This window comes from Typopeltis vanoorti, chromosome 8, assembly GCF_054136105.1.
Source record: "Typopeltis vanoorti isolate ZY-2024b chromosome 8, IOZ_Tvanoo_1.0, whole genome shotgun sequence".
In the NCBI taxonomy this organism is placed as follows: domain Eukaryota; kingdom Metazoa; phylum Arthropoda; class Arachnida; order Uropygi; family Thelyphonidae; genus Typopeltis; species Typopeltis vanoorti.
Window position 1 is genome coordinate 143,811,093 of NC_143556.1, and position 18,546 is coordinate 143,829,638.

At 37.2% G+C, this 18,546-nt stretch overlaps 1 protein-coding gene across 2 annotated transcripts in view; it reads left to right on the forward strand.

Moving 5' to 3' along the window:
• Window positions 1-18,546, forward strand: part of LOC150104400 (protocadherin Fat 4-like) — a 345,892-nt gene that overhangs the window by 199,576 nt on the left and 127,770 nt on the right. For both annotated transcript variants that reach the window (XM_090396350.1, XM_090396351.1), the window contains 6 exons: window positions 837-961; window positions 2,274-2,452; window positions 9,303-9,541; window positions 13,314-13,497; window positions 15,254-15,393; window positions 16,488-17,306. In XM_090396350.1, the coding sequence (XP_090252476.1) occupies window positions 837-961; window positions 2,274-2,452; window positions 9,303-9,541; window positions 13,314-13,497; window positions 15,254-15,393; window positions 16,488-17,306 (1,686 nt within the window). The remainder of the gene's footprint in view (window positions 1-836; window positions 962-2,273; window positions 2,453-9,302; window positions 9,542-13,313; window positions 13,498-15,253; window positions 15,394-16,487; window positions 17,307-18,546) is intronic.

Sequence of the window (18,546 nt, forward strand, 5' to 3'; positions counted from 1 at the left end):
ATGGATTACCTAATTAGTTCGATTTCTTTTTTCAGAATGTGAAGGAGTCAACTCTCGCTTTACATCATTTAAAGCATTATGAATGCAATGATGGCTTTTTTTTTTTTTTTTTTTGTTAAAAGTGAGTTTTACAGGGTGATATTTTGTGTCTTTTATGAATAGCTGTCGTTGGCGCGGTCACATTATGGTGGTATTGCAAGGTACGATAGTATTCGCAACAAAGTCATGCTACAAAATTGATGTGTTTTTAGGCAGCGCGTGGTTTACAAATGTGAAAATCTTGTGTTTCACTCACATTTTGATTCTGGTAATGTTGACTCTCCTCGCACTATTATCGCAATGCCGTTTTGAAATCTGAAAGTTAATTTGATTGCTGCTGCCCATGAACATATCCTCAATGCCAGTGATGACATTGTGCAAATGATGGTTTATTTTATAATTAACAGTTTTTTTTTATTTGCTGAAGGTATGATGTGCGCCTGTACATGAGAGTATTCAGTAAAATGGTTCTTGTCCATGTTCTTGTTTGCGGTTCGAAACATGCAAAAGAAGCACGGGAAGATTCAGTGTGAAGAACGTATCGGATTGCATTCTGCTCCTCGCGTGCTCTGAAACGATCCAGAACATAAAAAGTGAATCTCTGTTTTTATAAATTTGAAAACACATTCAACGAAAACACTGAGTGATTATGATTATTCGCTTTTGCGTTTTAAACGAACGAACTTTATTCATGTATTTTGAACTCTTTTGCATTTCAAATAAATTGCTTTTTTGTAGTTTTTATGTTGTGTGTGTCGTGTCACACATTCATTGCACGCAATAATTTCACTTTCCAGGATACTTTCCTCATCAACAACGCAACTGGTGTTATAACTCTTGCTGGCGCCTTGGATTACGAGTCGAACGATCAGCACGAATTCACGGTGTTGGCAGTGGACAGCGGCAGACCTCCCCGTATCGGGTAAGTGGCTGCAATCGATATCCTTATTTTTTTAGATGAATGAACTTGTTAATGCACTTTGACAGTAATATCGTTATGAACTTCAAATAAATCCAAAATAAAACCTGATAGTCGCTGATGAAATTCAAATCGCCAAAACTGAATGCTGATTGGTTCACAGTAAGCAACTTTTCACCAAAAATATTTCTGTCACCAAATGAATACTTAATACAGAAGCTGATGGTCACCCAAAAATTAAAATTAATGTCAAAGATTTACTGAAAAAATTTAAAACCATCAGAAAAAACACAACCTCAGCATCATTTTATTCACAGTGTATAAAAAACACACAACATAAAATTTATCAGATGATTTTAGGATTTTATTTACTTTTTTAACGCAGTAGTATAACCTGCTGGGTCGAAAGTACTTAGCATGATCTGCTTGCCATTGAAGGGTCACAAACTAACGAACTGCTCAGTAGTGGGCATGTTTACTATTTTCATTTAATTGGAAAGATATCAGACTTCTGATTCGGTAGCAAGAGATTTCTTGCATATACCTAATAACACAAAAAAGGAGTTTCCTCAATAGCAGTAACTCGCCTTAGAATAACGTAATGTATCGCTAAGCAGTGGTTCTTCAAATGAGATCGAGCTGATTGCACTATCGATTAATACTTCGAGGTTTGAGACCTGAAAAGTCGGCCTGGTTGGCCGAATGGATAGCGCATCCGCTCTCCGCCACGAGTTCGAATCCTGCCGTTGTCATGGATACTTGCGATTGTCTGTGGAAATACCAGTGGTGGTCGGTAGTAGATGGCGTTGGTGTAGTTGCAGTCGGCGATTGAATGGTGGAGACGGAGTTGTAGAGCATGTGTCCTCCTTCGATGAGGCTTTGGATTCCCTGGTGTTGTCAAATAATAATAATAATAACGGATCAGATGAGGCCAAATGAATACAAGTGGTACATCTATGCTGTTGGAGATGAAATATTGAGTTCATTGCGAATTAACTGAAAATCGCAAGCACCCATCAGTAGACGCTAATAAGAACAGGAAAATCGTTCAGAAGATTGTGATCGCATGCTTCGATCACACAGACAAAACTATAATTAAACACTGGTCGTTTGAATCCAACACGCTTTAGAAAGTGAACCTCAACTGTATTTTTATATAAAAATTATTGCACTTTAAATTTCCATCTTGAGTTCGTACAAATAATGCTACTTGTTGGATATAGTATCGTCTTTCTGTAGTATTTACATTTTCAGTTTTACAAAATGCCAATTCCATTTTACATGCCATTGTAAACTTTTCGTGTCGTACCAACAGGTCAGCGAAAGTTGTGATCAAAGTTCAGAACATCAACGAATTCGCTCCAGATTTCGTTGGACTACCTTATGACTTCTGGGTGATGGAGAGTGCAGCTAAAGGTACCAAAGTGGGTCACGTGAAAGCGTATGATGGTGACGGTAATAACGTCAAATATAGTTTATCCGGAGGAGATACAGGTTAGTCAATAGATTTTATCTCAAACCACCTTATCGTTTTGAGCTATTATGCTAACTGAATTTAACATTTTTCAGTTTGTGTTAAAATGTTTAATGAAATGAATTTACCAATTTTAATAACCAATTCAGTCTTCGTATTACTGCTGGTATTCTAATATTGCATTTCTCTAAATGATGCTCAGAATAACGATCATGCAGTATCGATTAGAGCCTCTACAGCTAGTACTTAACGGGCATCCGAGATACAGTTTTGCTTTTATAAGGAAGATCTGGGTTCGATTCCCATTTAGGACGTGAGTAACCTTTATAAGAACTTCTTAAAGACAAATCAGTCTACCTCGTAGAAATTTAGCAGAATTTTCCTTCCCGAAACTGCTTTATGACCAAAAACGACGTACTGACCAAAGAAGAGATGGGGTAAAGTTGGCATAATGAAGGTCTCATAACCTTAATTGCTATATCGTAATTTCAGTTATACCAAACCAAGCTTATCAGGAGTGCGCAATATGTTTAAAATGTGCTGTTCATGATATGTATAAAGATTTCATTAATAAATCAAGATGAACTAGTTTCGAAGTTGGCCTATAATATGAAGAGCATGCCTCTTCAAATTGTGTTTTATCTCTTTTTTTTTTCTTTTTGTCATATTACGTGACAAATCAGGAGACATTATGATAGCAGACTTCGATTTTTATATAAGATTGTTTTCGTTGCATTAATTGTAAATCCAATTAACGTAGAATTATTTGATGTGCAGATAATCGTGTTTAACGTGCATGCATAACACGGTGATATTTTTCAGTCCGCTCAAGGCTTTCAGCAAAATCTCTCTTATAATTAGCAAAACCCCCACGCGTGAAATGAGAGTGAATGCTCGAATTATCACAGCTTTAAACTCCGCCTTCATAGTTTCAGATTTTAGGGTGTTATCGTAATTATGAAATTACCTTTTCTACAGCAATGATAAAAGTAAGGCAGTGCCACGCTGGATGTTAACTAGAGCGAAGAAAGTAGTAAATCATCGCAGTTTTGCGAGACACGCTCTGAAACCCAATTTACACTTCTGATTCTTCCTCCCCCCCTCAAAAACAATCGCTGCTCTCTATTATATCTGCCTCTTGCCAAGGAAAATCATCGTAGAATGCAACAACAGTATTTAAAGCAACACCTCTAAGAAGTGAATCGCACAAAAATCTCGTATGATTTTTATATTTGAACTCCAGATACGAAAGGTCGCAAGAACGATAACACATCAGTGTCGTTTGTGGATAAAATGAAAGGAGGAATTTGTTTCATGTACTGCTATGAAAGTTGGGAGTGGGGAGCTTTGGGAAAAATGAAAGAGAAGGAAGGACTGTTGGTTGAGTAAGTTTGAAACTTGATCGTAAGTGCATGTTAACAAGCAGCTTCTGTCTTGGAATAAAATGGAGGATCGGAAGTGGCAGTCCAGCAGAGAACTTTGTATTTAAAGGAGACTTTAAGCAGAAACAGAATGTGCATGGAAGAATGGTTGAGTGGAGTGAATCTATTAGAGGGGGAGGGGGGGCACACGTAATAAGACTGCTCACTTCTGAATAGCAACAAACAACTTTAGGAAGGTTTTAAGTGCACTACTCCAAATGTGTGAGCAATAAACCAAGATTAGTTGAATTTAAGATTTATACAGTGTTAGCAGTTGTGAGAATGAGAAGTAACGTCGTGAACTTATTGTTACTATTTCTTGCTGACTGAGAAAACTATCTTGGATGTTTATGCCAAGAAACGTTTGAGGTGTCAGAATATCCCTAAGATGTAACGTTATCAGAAACCTGATCATATATTTGGAGCTCTGAGTATCATGGAGAGTAAGAGGAAGTGAACTTACGGAAAATATTTGAAAAGGTCGTGTTTAGGTACCATTGAAGTTCATAAGATTATTGTAGCTCGCTGGCAAATAGCAAGATGAAAATTTAAGGTGGTGGTTATTGAAGATCTTGAAGCTCCAATGTGCACTGCAAGGTTTGTCAAGCGAAGAATAAGAATGGAGTGTACAGTTACCATGAAGGCTGTGGAAGGATTTGATGTCAGAACACCCATTGCGGCATCTGTGGGGAAATCTGAGTATCTAGTGAATGACCAAAAAAAGATGGTGACCCATTTGCAAATGGCAGACAATATTACTGCCATTTTTTGTTTTGTTTTCAGATTCTACTGTGTCCTCTAGAAATGTTAAGGGTGATTATCTAAATTTCTGTAACTCTTTCCATAGCCTTTGTTCAAAGAGGAGGGGGGGGGGATGATTAAGAAATTGGTAAGGAATTGATAAAGTTGATAATCCGCATTGCAGATCACCCTGATTTTGAAGGAGGTAAAGAAGTTTTGCAAATGATCTTCTTCGTGATTTTTGAGAGAATTGAAGCAAGAGCAATTGTTCGGTTGTTAACTAGATGACTTTTTTGAATGAGCTAAACATTGGCTTATTTCCATGCTCAAGGTAGGTGCCACTCAATTAGGTAAGATTAAAAAGGTAAGATACTATTGGAAGCAATGACTTGTTTATATCCAAGGTGTTTATGATTCTTCGATTTCTTTTTATCAGAAGACTAGGAGGAGACTTATAATGAGTGATCTATTCTTGGTAATTTAAAAATTAACTGTGGTCATGTCCTATCGTATCCTATTCCCCCAGCCATACGGCTGGTGGGGGTAGCTATATGCTGCCATACTAGGAAGATGATTATGAGCAAGGTGGTTCCCCGTTGCCTTCCTTGCCGTACTATATTTTGACTGTAGCCGTGTGTGTGTTCACGGGACCGGTTTCCTTTTTTGAAGTATGAAAAACTCTCCACGTATGAACCCAGTTAGCTCACCTTTAGTCGAAAGAGACTAGATAAAGGTTCTTCATGTCTCTAACGTGAATCGAACCTAGGTCTTTCCGACCAAAGGGCATCGTCTATACTGACTGAGCTACGGAGGCTCCGTCATTTATGTAGCAATTGGAAAACACGAATGATACCAGAGGACCTGCGTTATCGTTAGGTGATAATTTGATCACACCATGAGAATAACTAAGACGTGGGAATACCGAACTACAGAAGTTGCATCATACGATACTGACGGGAGACCAGAAGGATTCACCGCCTTTTTAGCAGCAAGAGAGGTTTGTGATTAAGAAAAACACAATACAGAACCCTCCAGATAATAGTAAAAATATTAGTAGTTATGTCTTCTTTCTCCAGAAAGAAGACATAACTACTAATATTTTTACTATTATCTGTACAAAAAAAACAAAAAAGAATCAAATCAGTTTTCGTAGTCTGTTGACTAACCAATGTGCTGTTGAACTGCTTTTAATTGTGATTATTTTAAAATCTGGATAAAATGCGTTTATATTCTATTTTAGGACGTAATCAATTCTGCTTGAGCCGAATTGTATATTTGTTCAAAGTATTTCATTTTAAAGAACTTCGTAAGGCAGGGATAATAAGACACACCTAGGAAACGAAGGTGCCTTTTTATTATTATATTCGACCATACATACTCAATCATGCAGGAAGAGAGAGAGAATGACCTTTACCAACAGAGGTCTTGCTTTTATTCCAAATAAATCTCGTTGCAAAGAGGTTCTACAGAACTTCTAAACCATAGAAACTTACGTATTAATAACTGCTGTATATTTATTATCGATGATGCACCGATTGTTTAATTAATGCTGCACTGTCATGTGCAAATTTATAATCAGTAGGAATGTTGTGAAGAAAACAAATTATCAAAATGCTCCTGTACTATTACTATAACGAGGTAACCCTTCCAGATATATACCAATGCAGGTATTACTGTAATGTTATCGAAATAAGTGAACAGTGTGAATCTCAAAAGGGAACAGCCACCAGTGAAGAATTATGAAGATCATTTAGGGTAATCTCTCTTGAAGTCAATACCAACACACACACCGAACGCTTACGTCCGCCCAGCAGCAGCGTCTCACTCATACAAAGCAGTGCGATCCACTGTTGCTCTTCGTTTCTCCAATTCGCAGTATTTATCGAGTTCCACGGTGGAATGCGAATGAGTGCAGGATATTATTTGAACTACAATTCAAAGAGTAAAATATCCGTTTTTAAAAATATTACAATGTAATTTTATCTAATAAATTCAAGTAGAAGTTACAGATATGGACGAATTAAATTGTCTCGATTGGGCAAACTAATAACTGAAAAAAAAAAAAAAAAAAACGTGCGATCAACTCACATCATAACCGAAGCATGTAAACTACTAGGAGTGATGGATTCAAGCTGTTGAATGCATTTTCCCTCCTCCTCCTCCCCCACTATCATCGATCTCTCGTTATGAAATTCGGCAAATCTTCTGCGCATGGCTGATTAACTTAAATGTGATTATTAGAAATGTACACGTGCTTTGAAGTATTTTAACACTTCTGAAACTCCATCGGCGCTCTCAGATCGATAAATGTAATGAAGATTCCATTCGCACGTTTGGACGGTGTTTAAACAACTTATTATGTCTTAGAAGAATTCTCGCATACAATGAGTTTCCCTTTGGGCGGCACATTTCATTTTTGTTACGACATTTGAACGTGCCGTTCAATTACAGAGCAGTGCCGTCAGAGAACTTCGTTTTATGCTTTTCTTATTTAATTCATTGCACATCGTGTACAAAATATTTCGAGTTGTATTATGAATAATTGATAAATACAAAACAGAAGATGCTGTTTATAAAAATATTTTAATAATTGATTACAATAATGTTTTGTTTTGCGCAAAGAAATGTAACAATATGATCATATTGCGCCATTTCCTATACACTAAGCTTATCTTCTGCAACACAGACGATCGCTTTGCACTTGATGGCTGTTTGTACTCGTCAGCATTGCGTAGAATGTTGCAAAAGTAAAAAATTATCGAAACAGCAATGTTGAGTGACGTTATGATTTCTTTTTTCCATTGTTTGCTATGAATTCGTACTAAGTGAGTGACCATGTGTTTACCAAGCCATAATAGTTAAGAACTTAAGGGATAATGATAACTATACGTTTTAATTCGCAAAAAAATGAGTCGAAACTAATAATTAAAGCCATTAAGCACATAAAATGAATAATTTTTTAATTAAAAGTGCTGTGTGTGTAATGGAATAAATGATACTTGAGGAAAATTAATTATATGAGAGTCAAAATAAAATTTAGTAAGCATTTTTTAATTATTATTTCGCATGCCTCACCATCAATATAAAGTTATTTGTGACAGACGTAGAGCCAGACAACATCTTTCGAGAACAAAGAAGTAAAACAGAGCATTTCTATATGTATTGCAATCACCGCATCATATTTCTAAACCCACAGAAGTGATTGCGTTACAGATTGAATTGCATTTTTGCTGTCAGTGAGCTCTGTAGATTTCCCTTGGGCGTTGTAACACAAGGCCGATGCTTTCCTTGAGAAAACATTATCCCCCCCTTCCCCCCACTGCTAGCAGTGAGTTCTTCTATACGTATTAATGAATAAAAACGACAGATGATTACTCCGTTGTCAGTTTAGAATATTAATAAATGTTCTGCCATCGAAGTCCACCATAAATGTAGAACGTCTGCTTACGGGCCAGCAGGATTTCCCAATTTGGAGAATGCGCTTGGAACGAGTAAAGAGAGACGCGGAATCTGAGAACCTTGAGGTGTTGGAACGACCAGCAGAGAGTCGTTAAACGGCATTCCTACACGCTGACTCGGACGAAGAAATACTAGTTTTAGACAAAAGCAGTAAGTTAAGCCAGTTTCGCTTAATAAAATAACACAGTTTTGTGTGAGGTTAAACGGCTTGCTTCCATTCTGACGTGAAATGCGAAATCTCTTCTGTTTTCTTGCGTTGTATACCAATCATATGATCACGATTACAAGAAATGAAGCTAAAAATGCAGAAACAATCTTCTTGTTTCTCTATTTGTTATGCTTTCCACTTCCATGTTATCGCCATAAAGTACTACTGAAATTCCTCGCATTTATTTTTGCAGCATTTGTGATTTCAGTCGATCTTGCACGTGCAACGGTTATTCGTCAGTTTTGTTGTACGAAATAATTGAAGCTAAGCGTAAATCTTTGTAAATTCGTCCATGTGATAACGTCATAAAGCGATCGATTTCGTTTCGAAGTCGCACAAACTTTGGCGTGATGCATTCTGACGCTGCACCGCTCAAAGGTTACGAACAACTCGAAATAATCTGCCTATTTCGGGATGATGTGTTAGACATACCTTTCTTTATTATAGTTTTACGGAAAATGACCGACAAGTACATGCTTTATCCACCAGGTCAGCGATCAATCCAAAGAGAGATGATCGTCCTGCTTACTGAAGGTCTGAATAAGAATTGCGGTGGTGAATCAACTGTAACGGGACTGCTCTGGAGTCAGCAAGAAATAAGGTGCCCTAACATCTTTGCCATTTAGACTTGGTCTAGGGAATAACAGATTTGTGGTGTGGGTCTGTAGCCCCTCTGATCTACTCCTTCAGTACTTTTATGTTTAGATGCAAGTTATTTTGTTTATACTAAGTTCGCATCTGAGGTTTCCTTATTCCATTGTAAAAATTAATAAAAACTGTGGATAACTTTAACATTCAGTGATGCTTCTAATTGCCAAGTAACTTGAATTTATTACAACTACAGCCTTTTGTGAACATCCTTTATTGCTTGAGGTATTAACAGCAAATTACCGTAATCAAAAGCACACATTCTTTTTCGTCGTACCGATTATGTGAAGTCAAATATATAATTAAATAAAATAAACATGATTAATCCAATCAAATTTAGACATTTCGCAATTTGAACAGTTTTGTCACTGGCGACATTTATTTCTTTGACAGAATATTTCTTCATTGGCGAGGACGACGGCATCGTTTATGTCAAGAAAGACTTGGATTCCCGCACCCAGTACTCGTTCATTGTGCGAGCCACCGATGATGGGCAGCCACAGAATAACAGCATCGGAGTTCAGATAAACGTGAGGGTTCGGGAGAAGAACGACCATCCTCCAGTGTTTAGTCAGTTATCCTATCACGCGTCCGTAACCGAGAAGAAAGTAACCAATCAACCCATCATTACGGTGAGAATAATTTCAAGGTTTTATCTCTAAAAAAGACAAAATTTAATCCGCTATTTTTTCTATATAATGTATTATTGTATTTTGAAGTAGTTCTCCTAATGGATGATGAATCATAATGCGTCGCCGTAGTGTGAGAGGATATTTCAAAATTGTCATAAAATGTTTTTTTTTTTTTTTTTACACGTGATTTTGAAATAGTTTGTCATCATGTTGCAAGATCTGCGTAGTTCAGCGAGTAATGACACTGATCTACTACGTAAATTGGAAAACTTTAGTTCGAATCCAGGCTAGGATCTGAAAATTTTTTATGATGGCTATCCGAAATGTGACATGAGTTGGTTTCTTACAGAAGTGGGGCGATGTTTTCCATTTTGCAAAAAAAAAAAAAAAAAAAGACATCGTCTTGCTTTCTTTCTCGGGCTCAGCCAAATCCCTCTTACCATTGCGAGGGAGCACAGCGATACGATATAAGTTTAAACAAGTAAAAACGACCTTCTTATCACTGTATTATTAACTTTTCCATTTATTTGAGGTTCAACATGCTGTCGGAAACCCACGCACATCGACCTCATTTACACGACAAATGTGAATCTAGGATCAGTCGTTAATTTGGAATGTTTGAAAGTCTTTTCTGGTGAACAGAACGAAATGCAGATTACACGAGATGAATTCGCATCGGAATGCTTTCATTTTCTAAGGTTTATTAAAGTTTTCTTCGGGAGGTATCAGAGTTGCTGTGTAATGACGCTGTTTGCCATTGTAACAGGGGGTTTTGTCGGAGGGTTTCAATGATGATCATTGTTGGGAACTTTAATCAAGATTTAAGAAAAAAAAAACGTAATAGCGTGGTTCTTCCTACACATCTCTTTCAGGTGATATTGGCTGTGATTAAAGTTCAATGTTTGCTGCCTACGTTCGAAAGTGAAATCACTTCGATGAAGTTTATAAGAGACTTTGCGGTCACATGCACCGAATCAATGAAATATGGCCCCTGATGAAAAAGAATGAAGTCTGAGGGGAGTTAGAAGTTTAAATACGATAATGTTGTTATTGTGCTCACACCGTCGCTAACTGTTTAACACATTTTTTTTAAACGAATGAGAATTTATTTAATTCTTGATAATTTGAGACGGGGGTCCGTATAATGCAAGTCTTTTCATTAGAAGGAAATAGTTCACAAAATATGTAGTCGGTGATGTTGTGCTGTGTGTGTATCCAGACAGCAGCTCTAAAACCATTACGCTGGTGATAGTGCAGGAACTATTTCGCTTTTACGAGCGTATTTTATGCTTAATCGGTATTCATAGCAGTGAATAACAAAACTCTATGACTGATTGCTTCGTCGGCTTTCGTAGTCCTCAGTTCTTTGTTCCTGATTTGTTTCACTGTTCCTGATTTACGTTTCTGTTAATGTCATTGGTTTAGTTTAATATCTAGTGAGTCAACCCCGAAGAATAAAACGCTGTAATAATAGAAAAATTGTAATTTTAAAAATAAAACAAGTAATAAAATGTTCGAAACAACGTGCAGATGGGTACATACACCTCCCTCTGTGCCTTTCCTCCCTTTCAAATAAGGCTAAATTATCTAGTTTCGAAATGGCGGTACAATTCTTCCACCTTATGACTTCCGCCTTCAACCTTGGTTTTCTGATGGGGGGGGGGAAACCAGTTAAATGTTACGTTGCATGGCTTTTAGTATACACGAGCGGGGCATGGAAAGTTTGATAAACAACTAGAAGAAAAATTATATTAAAGCTATAACCACAAGAAAGAACACATCTTAAAACCATTTAATCCCCATGTTTCATCAAATTATAATAATTTTTTCTTTTAGGATATATAACAAGACATAAAATCAATTAACTTTTGTTCTAGGTGTTTGTAAGAACCTTCCAGATATCCCCTCCCTCGTATTATGAATAGAATGCAAAGAAACTAAAGCCAGTACTTTCTATTACCGCTTCTACCAAACGGGTTTAAATGTCCCCACCTTACGAATGAAGGAAATATTGACAAAATATTTAATAGATAATAAAAACGCACAAAAATATAGTTAAATAATTTTAACAAATGTTTAGAATTTAAATAAACAATATTTTATTTAATAAAACGAAATCAACGAAATGTTTTTTAATACAAGTGTTAAAAAAATAATTTTACTTCTTTAAGCATCGTTTGATTATTTTTTACTGTGGATTGTGTAGAAACACTTCGAAGTGAAAATTCATAAACAGAAATAATTTTTAAATGGAAATCACTAAAACCATTTTCTATGTTTATACTTCGCATAGCGACTATCTATCAAGATCGACAATTTTTTTCGATCGCACCTTTTGATTTTTTCCCTCTTCTGAGGAGCGCGCACACCCACCCACCCACATTTTCCATTCTTTCTCATTTATTTTCAAGTTTCCAAGTTTCATTTATCGAATCGCCGCTGATGGCGTCATTTTGAAAACTTCGTGTAGACCGGACGTTCATTACGGCACTGAGCTACCTCCCGAGTCTTCCATGTTGGTTTCGTTCGATTCAGGTTTCATTTTGCATCTCGCTTCAATGCATGCGTATCATCTTCCCGCATATACTTTAGGAATCCCATTGTAGGTTTGCGATGATTTTTCGGTTAGTTCAAAGGAGAAAAAGACATCGTCGTTGACATCCGATGTCCCCGGAGACGGTAACGAGCTGTCTAATTCACCTCGCTCTCAGACGTCACGTGGCTTCCTTGAGAATTGTATCTTCCGCGTAATTCTCGTCCAAGCGCATAATAGAAAACAGCGAAGCTGCCCCTTTCACGTCCTCGCATTATTTACCTTTTGCTTCCTTCGCTCCGCTGCATCGACGTGTTTTCAAGCAGCACAAAACAATCTGCCAGGATTTTAATCGGTCCTTTGTTTATTCTCCCGGGAACACGCACACCGAATGATCCTTTGATGAAAAGAATATTGCTCTCTTTAAAAAAAAAAAAATAAAAAAAAAGTATTATATGCTGCAAAAATTTATCTGTTTTATCAGTAATATAATTTAATAATAATAATTTTATCAATAATATGCAGGGCTGGCCATAAGTCACGAATGGGTTTAAAATGTAAATGATTCATAACTAATAAAAAAAATCTTGGTTTTGTGTTTCATTATAACAAAAAAAAGAGTAAAAACAATTAATAAATAAAAAGCTATTTAAACCCCTTCGTGACTTATGAGCCCCCTTATACTTCATCTCAGTGATTCTAAAATGTGCGAAAAGCATTTTCTTCGGAACTCTTCCTGAACACAACAAGAATGGGCTTCACCATCTCATTTTTTCTTAACTATCTCACAAAAATTATTTCAATTGGGTTATTTTGGGTTGTATGGTGCCTACGGAGACATTTAGAAGAATGTTCTTGCATTTAGATCGAGTGCTTTTCAACCAAACTTGGAAGCAGATTTTTTATCTACTAACAACACGAGTTCATTCAACCCCAAACGGCTGCAGTGAATATCAAAATTGCTTTAGCATGATTATAAATGAGCGACAGCATATGTAGACTTAAAGAATTTGCAGCTTCCCAATTTCCTGCGAGGAATGATTGTCTCCTGAATTCAACTCGCTCTTACTTTGTAAATCAATCTTTTAGTGTCAAATTTATCGCGATTTCACTTTCACATTTGCGATCTTAAGATAGTATGAGAAGATTGATTTGTAAATTTGTTCCAAATTATATAATTTGTGATATTTGAATAATGCTGCACTCTGTTTTGTTGTGACCCCATTTTCTCGTGCGTAGGTGTTAGCCACGGATAGAGATCTTCAGAACAACACCATCACCTATTCGATCAAAAGCGGAAACGAAGATGGGATTTTTATAATAGATTCGAGCACGGGAGAAATCAGGGTGATTCCTACAGAGGCCCACAAACTGGATTACGACAGGAAGAAAAGTTATGCTTTGCTGATTGAAGCGAGGGATTGTAAGTTATCTGAAGTTCAGATTTGTTTGTCTATTTTTGTAGAGACTAACTTGAATTATTTCAAATAACTTATTGGGTAATCATTACATTAATTTTGTGTGTTATTTCAGTCTTATAAAAATTAACTCTATTTTAGATTAACGGCAAATTTCTCTAACATTTGATTGTCCGACAGCAGGGAATCCTGAATATGACAACAAAGCGGTAATAATTGGAGTAAAATAGTAGTTTCGTTGGGAGATCTGTTTAAAGATGATAGAAAACCTGTTTTATATCTGCGAACATCGAAAAATAGATCTTAAATGCAACTGAAATATAAGGACTGATGTATGTTACCCATCGAAGTGGATATCCGATACCTCTTTTATAAAAAAAAAAAGTGGATCAGGTGTGTTGGGTGCAGCTCGTTCTTGAGAACAATACAATAATAATATAGATTAGTCCAAATTTTCACCATTTACATACTGTCATAGTTTAAACTAATCCACTGGAACTCGTAGAGTATGCCAGTTTGTTAATCTTGATCCACCAACACGCAGGTGTTTAAGTTGATAGGTCAAGCTGGTGCTTCACACATTTGCGCATCAAGCCTGAATAACCCTGTCAAAAAAAGAAGTTCGAAATTTTATTTTCTGCGCGTATAAGAGGACTTCCATTGGTTATCGTTGCACTAGTGAACGGCTTACTCTCATTTTCGTAAGTATTCCCGTATACAAGCTTCTGCAGTTTTCTTGACAACATTCCTCAACGAATAGAAAATAGCATGGCTTCAATGCAAAAAGGTACATTTGCCTTCTGAAACCCTTTAGTTTCTGTACAATTGCGTTAATCACTGCAGAATCGCTATTAAAATTCCATTGATACTTGAGAAGGTAGTTTTTGCATTGAGAAGGAAGTCATGCACAATCTGGAAACGAGAGGAGAACAACGTGACCTCCTGTCTTGTCTTGAAAATTATGTTTTTCAAATCGTTTCTTCGAAGACTACAACCTTGAAGTCTTACGCCGACATTTCAATTACAGAATCTTTCTATTTTTCCATGAATCACTTCGATACGTAAGTCAAAGAAGAAAATGCTGCTCAGTTAATTCTCCAAGAACTAAATCTCCGTTCATTTTAACGCATGGATTTAGTATTTTCTAGAGAAGTTTATATTTCATTCTGAATGAAAAGCGTTTCCAATAAATCATCGTGATGAGCCCGGGAAAGATGTGTTTTCCGCTTATTTTCCATAAATTCATTTTCTGAGTGCCGTTTAAATTCCGACCGTAAGTCGTCTACGTAAATTCGGGTGTCAGGTGTCTGAGTGTTATTACTCGGCTTCCTGCAATATCTCGGAGAATTAGAGCTTTCGGAAGCGTATTTTGTGTATCTTCTTAATACTATCCCCTATGAAATATGTGAAGTTCTGAATGCATTTTCCCCTCATAATTTATTTTTGTGCGTCACGAGTTGATAGAAGTACGTTATGATTCCACAAGCTGAATTCTTATCTTGTACTGCAAATCGGCGTTTCTGCTTTTTGCAGCAATACGGTCACTCTCTCTCTCTCTCTCTCTCTCTCTCTCATGCACACACGTCATCTTTAACCACCACCCTAGAATGCTAAATTTTTACAATTCCAATGAGCGGTATTGGTATATCCGAAAATAAAGAATACAAAATATATCTGATGTCTATCATTCTATTTTTACTATGTATATGAAAACTGAGAACCTTCATTTATTCTTCAACTAATTTTGTTTCTAATCTGCAGCCCATGCCAATTCGTTATATGGATTAGCTCTGGTAACCGTCGATGTGATTGACACCAATGACCATCCTCCAGTGTTCACTCAGATGTCCTATTCTGCAACATTAGCAGAGAACCTTCCTGCAGGGCACTGCTTCCTACAGGTGAAGTACATCTTAAAAGAATATTTCTCATTATTACGTTTTTTTTCTCTTTAGAATGTTAATGCAAATCATTTGCACATAACTCAGGGATTCATTGCAGTTATAATGCAAATAAGATTTTTCTTTCTTGTTCTTCTTCAGTCAATCGGTTATTAATAATTTAATTGCAATCAGACCTTGAATAAGGACGAACAACCAAACTTCCGGAAATTAAAGTATGAATATTTACTAAGAAACTTAATTTGTGTGTTTTTAATTTTCCAACTCAGCACTCTGAAATGTTTGGCAGTAGGACTGAGCGTGACTTTACTGCGAGTGCATTTCTTCATTCTTTTGTTTCCTTCCATTATAACTGTGGCCCAAGGGTGACATTGTATGACTGTTATGCACAGAAGGACGAAGCTTCTTTTATGTTGCGGATCCTGGAACTGAAATGTATTCCAAATAAATTTTTGAATACTGAAACACTCTGAATAAATTTGGAGGAAGGATCGAGTAAATTATCGGAGAATATTCTTTACTTCATGATATTTTAATTTAAAATTTTAATTTCTTACATTTGATGTTTACTTCATTTCCCAAATAAGTTTCGTTGCTCGTAATTAAAATTAAGAGAAGCTTTTTGTTTGGCAATGATTAAGCAATTTAGTGTCATAAAACTTGCCGATAAATGAAATTATCAACTTCTTCCAAAGCCATTTCAAGAAAGTATTCAAACATGACCAATCAGTTAAGGATTTCCCCTGTCTGGTGTGTTTATGTCAACAGAAAACAACAGCATTTGGTCGCGTTTGTTTGTTTGTTTCTGAAATATAATTTAGCTGCGTGTCTTTTTTTTTTTTTTTGAAGTATATGATTATATATTGGAGTTATTTCTAGAGTAATCCGTTTGTAGCACTTAAGATGTATTTACTACTCTCTAACATCCTGCGTTAGGAACCACCTTATCTAATTCAGAATGTGTGTAAGAGCAAATGAGATTAGTAGTTAAAGTGTAACTTACCGCTTTCTTTTATTCATTCAGCAAGAGGCCTAACATTACAAAACAGGATTATCTTTTACCCTGCATTAATTGACGATTCTTTTCTCTCTAGGTCCATGCTGAGAGCGGAGACAGTGTCGATTCCATCTCCTATGCCGTGGACAGAAGCAACATCCCTTTCATAGTGAATCCCAAAACCGGAAATGTTTGCACTAAGCAGGTGCTCGACAGGGAAACCAAAGATTCCTACGAGTTCATCGTGGTCGCTTTGGACGGGAAGTATGATGCCAGAGCCTCCGTGGTGATCCAAGTTCTCGATGAAAACGACAATCCTCCTACCTTCGAAAGGGAGCGATACATCGTCAGCATCCCTCCGCAGTCGCAGGCAGGAAGACCCGTTGTGCAGGTTGTAGCCTTTGACCCGGATTTATCCAGCAATGGTGAAATCACGTATTGGATTAAAAACACCCACGGTCTTTTCGAAATCGATCCTCAAACCGGTCAGGTTCGCTTGTCCGCCACTCTTCCTGAATACACCCAACATAATACGACTTACGAAATGGAAGTTTTCGCTCGAGACCACGGAGCAACGTCCAACATCGGCAAGGCATCCCTCATCGTTCGAGTGTCCAGTACGAGAAACCATCCTCCTAAATTTGAAAAGTTCGGATATCGAGTGTCGGTTGATGAAAACGCCGCCAACGTGCCACTTTTGACCGTTCGTGCCTACGACCCTGATCCTGGAAAAGCGGGAAAGCTGCGATACAGAATAATACGATCATCTCATCGCGAAGCATTCAGAATGGACGGTGAATCCGGCAGGATTACTCTGGTCACGCCGCTGGACTACGAAAAGGTCAAACATTTAGAATTGCAAGTGGAAGCCCGAGACGAGTCGAGAGAACCTCAGTTTGCTACAACGCTTGTTCAGGTAGAGTCCACTTTATTCACTGTTCGTGTCCGCGCTGCGCACGTGAGTCAACTTGAAATAATTTCAAATGTACACGCTTCGCACAAATGTTGTACGTACACCCACAGGGCGCATTCTGTATGACCGCTCTGATCATAGCTCATGCTGCGGTTCCAAATCTAGAACAGTTCTGCGGTGGTCTTAAAGCTTTATGGAGGGGCCTTTTCCTCAAGTAACTCATACTCTCTAATATTAAGGGGCCAGAAATTGAACTATAGTGCGGATCCCTGTCCTGTAGGCCTCCACACAGAAAAGGCCGTTTGAAAGGTCTGTTAAGGTATTTTCAGTTAGAAATGTTGTGGCAGAAATGTATTGAACTCTCCATCCCACCACGCAGAAAATGTTTAATTTTACTAGTAAGTTTTGGGCCATCTGTTTCTCATATTGAGGTACCGCCCCCCTCGAAAATTCGGGTTTTTCACTCTACAAAACAGGAAAACCAGTCAAAACAGCACATGCAGTTTATAGACTCAATACACTTGCGTCGCAGGCTTGGTTGATTCTGCCTTAAATCAAAACGATCAACCAGCCAACTTTTGAGCAATTTGTTTGTTACCTGAAAAGCATTCGCTATTATATGCTGAGTCGAGCTAATACAGAGCTTTTGCTTCCAAAGCTGCTCAAATCATCCGCGAATGTATCGATCATGTCAGCGAATCTTGGTGAATTCAGTGCGTAGTATCCTAATCCGGCGTAAAATTCCAGACAGTTTTTAATTTTTAAAATAAATTTAATCCTTAATGAAGGGGAATGTGTGGACACGTTTATACAGATTTTCTGAGACGCACAGAGCGTCTTAACCAGAAATGTTAAGCACTTGCTTAACATTTCTGGTTGGGCGATGAGCTCGATTGAAATATTGGAATATGTCATGTCAAGTGTTTTGATAAGGAACATTGTCTTGCAGCCAGTTTGCGGTTTGGATATGCAGAATACTGGCACGTTAGCACGAACACACGTAAATTACTCTCCCGATTTTACGTTTTCTTTCAGCCCCCACTTTTAATAACCGTATCCCTATCATACTACATCTTATTTACGCTTGCAAATTATGCCGGTTATCCATTCTCGCAAAGTGAATAACATTCGCATTATTCTGCTAAAATATATGATTAACACTTTCATTGCCAAGCTGAAAATTGGAATTTCGTGTGGTGGCCAATTTTTTTAAATTTTTTTATTTAGTTAGCGACGTCCACGC